The sequence below is a fragment of the Sprattus sprattus genome, assembly GCF_963457725.1.
Source record: "Sprattus sprattus genome assembly, chromosome: 8".
Taxonomy (NCBI): Eukaryota; Metazoa; Chordata; class Actinopteri; order Clupeiformes; family Clupeidae; genus Sprattus; species Sprattus sprattus.
Window position 1 is genome coordinate 22,283,908 of NC_137927.1, and position 7,754 is coordinate 22,291,661.

Here is a 7,754-nt window from a genome sequence, read left to right on the forward strand (position 1 = left end):
TATCTTTCATGCCACCCTGTGGTTATTTTGCTGAACTGCTGCAATGTATGTGGAACGTCCAAGTGTGTAATAGGGAACTGAACGATGATACGATAAATTGATACATTTCAATTTGTTATTTTTTTCTAATTTTTAAACTGGGTTTTAAATGGATTTTTAATAATATAATAGCAGTCCAATATAAAAGCATTAGGTTGTCTGACTTCCCTTAATTCAAGGGACTTTTCGCTGACTGCTTATGTTTATAAAATAGGCGAGTTTTTTCCATCAATTACGAATAATCATGGGTTGTGTTTAATAGCGTTTTCTTAGATTATTTAAGGGTAAATTACAAATAAGTCTTATAAAACATCGACACAAAAGGATTAACGTTAACCTTGCCATAGTTGAGGCATACCGGAAGCAAAGGCTTTTAATTGCAAAATACTTGTAGTCCACGCTTCCTCGAAAAATGGCGGATATGGATGAATTGTTCGGGAGCGATGGAGATAGTGACAATGAACAACGAGGTAAATGTCTTTTTTATTTTTGTACTCTGATTACATATGAATGTGTCACTTTTAGTTGCGTTTCATATTCTGTTTCTAACGACGGTCCATGGTGTTGTGCTTACCTGTTGAGTTAGCGTTCCAGCTAGCTCAGTAGCTAGCCAAGTAACAACTAACGCTAAGCGCTAGAATGGTATGGAAAGGGAGAAATATCTTTCTTTAAAATCGATAAATGTGTCATTCAGCCTCAGCACCCTCCCTTGTTAACATAGCCATCTAGTCAAAGTTACATCATTCCGGTAACTGTATGTTCAACTGTTACAGCATGTAAGGTAGTCTTGCTTGTTTGCTAGCCACCTAATTTACGTTACACCACAACATGACCGGAACTTTATTGTTAAATTATTAAACAACGTGTTTAGGGAGCTGCATGTCGAAATAGGTTTTAAGTACTATTAGGCATCAATATAATGCAGTTATAATCATATTATCATAATTTGTCCGGAGTTTATGCTGACCGTCTGTGTTCTCTTCACTGTGTTTAGTAGAGTCTGGGTCGGGGTCAGGATCAGATTCCGAGCCCGAACGTCCTAGGTCTGTCAGCAATGGCTCAGGAAGTGAGAGTGAACGAGATGAAGATGGTGGGAAGCCTAGCAACAAAGAGCTGTTTGGGGATGACAGTGAGGATGACCATGGGAGTCAACACAGTGGCAGTGATAACCAATCCAACAGGTCTGGAAATCAATCAGATGCAAGCATGCACTCTGAACAAGAAGACAACGAGCAGTCAGATGCTGAGCAACACAGTGGCTCAGAGGGTCATCATCGTGGGTCGGATGTAGGCAGCCCGGCATCAGGGGCAGGCAGTGCCCACTCAGACAGAGGCAGTCCCCGCTCAGACGGAGGCAGCCCTCACTCAGACAGAGGCAGCCCTCACTCAGACGGAGGCAGTCGCCATTCAGACGGAGGCAGTCACCATTCAGACGGAGGCAGTCACCATTCAGACGGAGGCAGTCACCATTCAGACGGAGGCAGTCGCCACTCCGACAGAGGCAGTCGCCACTCCGACAGAGGCAGTCGCCACTCCGACAGAGGCAGTCGCCACTCAGACCGAGGCAGTGCAAGCCCCAGATCAGAGGGTGGGAGCCCACGTTCTGATGCTGGCAGCGCCCACTCTGACCCAGGAACACCTCAGACTGGACCGGGCACCCCACACTCAGAAGTAGAGGGCCACTCTGATGATGAGAAGTGGGCCAGAGGGCATAAGAGTGACCAATCAGATGATGAGGAGAAGGCCCAGCCCTCCGATGAAGAGAGAGAGCACTCAGATGATGAGGGCCCAGGGAGGAGACACAAGAAAGGTAAATATTGATGATTGTGATCTGAATTTGATTATTAATCTGTGTCTCGACTCTCGACTATTCATCAGTAGCATTTACAAGTCTTTTCTATATTTTTGTTGAATCATTACAGAATATCAGAGTCATTTGTTCATGGATTTAGCTGCTGAAAGTTTCAATGTTTATTAAGAATTATGTAAGGTCAGGAGGTGCCTTTTCATAGATTTTCCCTTGGGAGCGACTAGGGAGAAAAGTACTCTAGTCTTGACTGTGCAGTAGAAGTGGTCATGTACTACACGTGAGACAATATTAAAAGTACCGGTACCCTAAATGGTAAGTTGTCATACTCATGATCTGTTTGTGTTTTGTTGTGCTCCACAGAGTCTGCTAAGGGCAGCGACAGTGAGGATGATTTTATTCAAAAGAAAAAGAAGAAGAAAGTGGCGTCAGACTCTGACTCCGATAGTGAGGTTGGCGGTTCCAAAGGTAAATGCACTGCCCAGATTATGACACAGTACTGATCTTAGATGTGCTCGTATAAGTTTATGCAATACATCAAGTACAATACAAGTACAGTACTTCAGCTCTGTCATTCAAATTCAGTGAATTCAGAGGTAGTTTGCCTGTAAACATTTAGAAGTGAAGTGTTGCCATCCTCCTTAGGGCACTATACACACTACTACACTTCTTTCTCTCCCACAGGTCCAAAACCAGCTGCAGACGATCTGTTTGGTGAGGCTGATGACATTTCTTCGGACAGTGATGCGGAGAAACCCCCCACCCCTGGACAACCACTGGTGAGTCAAGACTGCCCTCTTAAGTTTTAACAAGACATGGGGCTTGGGTAAGGACTCCAGCTGTCTTTGTATTGTTTGAAGGACAGTTGTCCTGTAGACTGATAAGTGACGTGGGTCTCACTGGTGGTGTTCACTGTAGGACAATGAGGAGGGGATGGAGGGTGGTCGCCCAGAGGAGGAGCACGTCCCCGAGACCAGGATCGAGGTGGAGATCCCTAAAGTCAGCACAGACTTGGGCAGTGACCTCTACTTCGTCAAGCTGCCCAACTTCCTCAGTGTGGAGCCCAGGTGATCAGAATGGTCCTTCATTGCTGAACAATGCCTGTGTTTTGGTCATTGGGGTCACACTGCAAAGTGACTTTAAGATCCGAGTCATGCATGGTCACAAATAGAAAAGTGTCATCGTCTCAAGGGATGGAAGTGCTGTATATGTGGAGCTCACTTTGTGATCTTTTATTGCATGATTTGTGTTTAGGCCATTTGATCCCCAGTACTATGAAGATGAGTTTGAGGATGAGGAGATGCTGGATGAGGAGGGTCGGACGAGGCTCAAACTAAAGGTATTGTCTACATTCGCCCCCACAGAAGATTTGGTCTACAGGCTTAAAGCTGCAGTATGTATTTCACTCCGCTGTTAGTTGGACTATATTGTATATTTACCGTATATTTGTATCTTGTTGTGGTTCAGGTGGAAAACACAATCAGGTGGAGAACCCGCAAAGATGAAGAAGGCAATGAGGTTCGAGATAGCAATGCTCGCATTGTGAAATGGTCTGATGGCAGGTTGGTGTTCATCATCTCTGTGGCCCAAATACAACCCTCGACTAGACCCTCACGTTTGAAGAGCACATAGGAACAACCTGTAAATCTGTGGCGATTCGTATACATCATAATAAATGGATCATTTGATTTTCCCTTCCCCTCCAGCATGTCCCTCCATCTGGGTAATGAGGTGTTTGATGTCTACAAGGCCCCACTCCAGGGAGACCATAACCATCTGTTCATCAGGCAGGGGACGGGTCTACAAGGGCAGGCTGTGTTCAAGACCAAACTGACCTTCAGGTGAGCCCATTACTGAGCCAGCCTAAGGGGCACTTTAAAAAGAAAGGCCCTCTTGGTTTTCTGTATTTGAACAGCCTACAGCCCTGCTAAATGACAGTTTGAAACCGTTGAAAGTAAAAGCTCCTTAGTTTGATGCTGAAGCTAAGCTAGTTTTGTACTACTTTTGGAAGGAGTTATCTGGTATAAGGTTTGTCAGGTTAAATGTAGTGTAATGAGGCACAAACAGGTTTGAGGTAGTAAGCACATGACCCCACTGAATGTGAGGGCACCTACAGGTTCAAATTGGGCCCCATCACGTTTGGGCTTGGGTTTCCACTACTTGTGTCAACAAGATCCATTCTGAATTCACATGGCTGTCCTGCCTCATAGGGGTATTTCTGCTCTTTCAGGTTATAGCCCTAGAGTGCTTCCTGTTTGTCCCATAAAAGCTCCAGCGTGTTACGTTTGTTTAGGCTTCTCTGCCAAAGTCACACTGTCCTTTTATTTGTGAGGGAAATTACCGTTTCCCTTGTAGTAAAACTCTTTTGTGTTGTCGTCGTCCCCCGTAGGCCTCATTCCACAGACAGTGCCACTCACAGGAAGATGACGCTGTCTCTGGCCGACCGCTGTTCCAAGACTCAGAAGATCCGTATCCTACCCATGGCCGGACGTGACCCAGAGTCCCAGAGGAACGAGATGATTAAGGTAACGGGCTGATAGAATGTCCAGGTTTGATTGGAACTGGCCCAGCTGACTGGCCCACCCTGTCCTCTCTCGAGAAGGACTTAAAGGTTCAGTCCACGATTCTAATCCAATACACTTTTTGTCAACTTTTTGCCACTCCTCATCTAGCTGTCTGTTTGGTGTCTGCACTTTAAAAACTATATTGTTCGTACACAGGTCTGGCTCTGGAAAATAAACGTAGTGGCTCATACCAAGCCATAAACAGCCCAGCCAATCAACACAGTGTTTCAGTAGCACGGAAGAGAGACGTAATTTGATTGGTTGTTGAGCTTGATTATCAACAACTTTTTGCGAAACTGAAACCGAATCGCAGACCCTGCCTTTAAAGGGAAACTTGCAGATTTATGTCTGTAGGGATCGTTTCCATGTAGTAGACATTTTTAATAAGATCATGAGCCTGACAAGTGGTTTACTTTGACACGGATGCTTGCCCCATTGTATAGCTGTTTTGTGGTTCTAGCGTCTAACACAGTACTTTAAGCCATTGAAAGTCCTCAGTGACATAAACCAGCATGTTCCTTTCTCTGGGAGTGGAGACTACATGGGGTGTGCTTTGTGGCCATTGATCCTTGATTGACTCCTCTTGCCCTGTTGCTGCTGCAGAAAGAAGAGGAGCGCCTGCGCGCCTCCATCCGTCGGGAGGGCCAGCAGCGGCGCATGCGGGAGAAGCAGCACCAGCGCGGCCTGAGCGCCGGCTACCTGGAGCCCGACCGCTACGACGAGGATGATGAAGGAGAGGAGTCCGTCAGCCTTTCTGCTATCAAGAGCAAGTACAAGGGCGGAGGAGGACTGAGAGGTGAGAAGGAGGAGGAGGAGGAGGAGGAGGAGGAGGAGGAGGAGGAGGAGGAGGAGGAGGAGGAGGAGGAGGAGGAGGAGTGGGAGGAGGTGGCGGCTCGCCACATTCCCTTCAGAGCTGCCATCCAGTATGGGAACATGCTGCTGCTATTCCACCTCAGCTTGGGCACTGCTTACAGCCAAGAACAATAGCTGAACAACAACAACAACAACAACAACACCAAACGCCACCACAATAGCAGTTGGGATTACTTGCAGGCTTACTTAAGCACAATAATTGCATTTGTTCCTCAGCAAAGACTGGGGCCCTGGTGTATTGCTCAGTGTTTGTTGATTGCTGTTGGTATTAGCACTGAGAATGTCCTGGATAAGTCTCTTAGAAATGTAGATATTAAAATGGATCATTTTAATTCCAGATTCAAACATTTTCATAAAATGCTTTAATATGTTGTGTGCAAGAATCAGCTTAGAAAAATGGGCCCAGTATGATCAGTTCGCCCTCATTGAAGCAGCAGGTTGTTAGTGTCAGAGATCTTTTTAGTGTTTATTATGAAATGTGCAGCATTTGTGAGCATGTCTCTTTGTGTGTGTGTGTGTGTGTGTGTGTGTGTGTGTGTGTGTGTGTGTGTGTGTGTGTTGTCCTGCCCTGCCACAGAGGAGCGGGCCAGAATCTACTCCTCCGACAGCGATGAGGGCTCAGACGAGGACAAGGCGCAGAGACTGATGAAGGCCAAGAAACTGGACAGTGATGACGTGAGTGATGACCACAGACAAGGACAGGTCTCTGTCAGCTCCACTACTGTGTCGGCTTCAACCATGTCCCAGAGAGAGAAGACATTCTTATCAGTTAGTTTAAATCCCCCCCAGATGATCGCCTTTACTCTCTTCCCTAGCATATGCTCTCTAGATGAGCTTATCTGCAGTGCAAAGTGTGTGTTAAATACACCCTCTATTAGTGTGGAGCTGCTGGAATGGTCCTCTTTTAACTTTATTCCTCTTCCACTTTTGCTGTGGCTTTGAGGGATGCTTAAGAAGTTTAATGGCCCCTTAACTGAAATCTCCCTCCAAAGCCTCTGCCTCCGCTTCCATCCACTAATCTCCAGTTATAATCCAGAGAGGCTTTGATGTTTGAAAAACTTAATAGACCATCCTCCAGTCCATCACTGGGTGCAGTTCCATAGGGGAGCAGCAGGTGGCAAAGTTTCCCATTTTTGCTGTACTCCCCTAGTTTTGTGTTCTGAAGTGTTGAGCAGGAACAGGAACCTTTTGTTGCCGTGCATGCCAGTGGTCTCACTGTGGTGTAGAGGGTAAGGGACGGGGGAACGGCCTCATGTTTACTGTCTCACTGCACTTTTTCAGGAGGGAGAGAACTCAGCTGGCAAAAGGAAGGCAGAAAACGACGACGACGACAACAACGACGACGATGATGATGACGGCTCCTCCTCTGCCAAGAAGGCAAAGAAATATGTCATCAGTGATGAAGAGGATGAAGAGGAGGAGGAGGATGACGACGACGATGAGTGATTTTTTTTTTTTTTTTGTAGCACACTTTTTTTATTATTATTTCATGTCTGTGTGTTTGACTTAGTACCATGGGTGTCCATCTGTACATTTTATAAAGGAACTGCTAAGCTGTACAGAACAAATAAAAACACGAGCACAGGCTAAGGTTTCTTTCTGTGGTCTTTTTATGGAGGCATGTTGACATATTGATGTTACTTCAGCAACCACACACAGTATACCTCTGAGGCAGCATTTGACCAACTACTAACTGCCCCCTGTGTTGTTAACGGATAGACCCATTTATAACTGTAGCTCATAATTTATGATGGCAGTCGAGGCCGTTTCACTGGTCCACAGGTGCAGTTTCATATTGACCAAGACGTATGCAACCTGACCTTGGCTTGACCTGCTCTTGGCCAGTGTGGAAGGGTGAGTGAAGTCATCCTAGAGCCTGCTAAATCCACCCGCAGCCTAGGAGAATGCAGATCCCGGTTAGTGATTGTGCGTCACTCTGGCTAATGGTCCCCAATGTGCACTCAGGAGATAACAGCTGGGCTTTGCTCTTCACACATTTACCCTTTTTTATTTGGGAAGGTGTCTGTCTCTGGTGCTTGACCCTGGGATACCACGTAGGCGAGCCCCAGCCAGACAGAACCGGCCCCAGAGCGCTGGAGCAGTGGGCAGAGGTGAGCATGTAATTAAAGCGAGTTACGTAAAGTCACTTGCTGCACAGTCTGCAGCAGTCTCCATCTGACCGTCCCCGCCCCCTCCCTGCTCCTCAGAGCAGCTTTAGTAGGCATAGGCTTTGCATTAAAGCGGTCCGGAGGAGAGAAACAAGGCTCCTTTCATCAGCCATATTGACCAATGCCCCTTTGCTGGGGCTGTGTGTTATGCAGTCAGCGAAAGTGTGCTAGTAGGATACCCCCTGGGCTTTCACTCGTTCCCCCCTGCCTCAGACTGAAGGCAGACCAAAGGTTGATGCCATCTTTGAGAGTTGCCACCTTGAAATCCCTCTGACTCGGGAGCCTAGAGTTCCTAAACCAGAC

General features: G+C 46.6%; 1 protein-coding gene across 1 annotated transcript; it reads left to right on the forward strand.

Moving 5' to 3' along the window:
• Nucleotides 1–451: 451 nt before the first annotated feature.
• leo1 (LEO1 homolog, Paf1/RNA polymerase II complex component) lies at nucleotides 452–6,868 on the forward strand (the record flags this gene model as incomplete). The annotated part of the gene is made up of 12 exons (XM_080844064.1): nucleotides 452–509; nucleotides 1,034–1,849; nucleotides 2,210–2,314; nucleotides 2,531–2,625; nucleotides 2,765–2,913; nucleotides 3,101–3,185; nucleotides 3,314–3,408; nucleotides 3,553–3,687; nucleotides 4,236–4,371; nucleotides 5,014–5,206; nucleotides 5,861–5,958; nucleotides 6,565–6,868. 12 exons carry the CDS (start codon nucleotides 452–454, stop codon nucleotides 6,727–6,729), a joined length of 2,130 nt encoding a protein of 709 aa, XP_080700190.1. The 3' UTR covers nucleotides 6,730–6,868.
• Nucleotides 6,869–7,754: the final 886 nt, after the last annotated feature.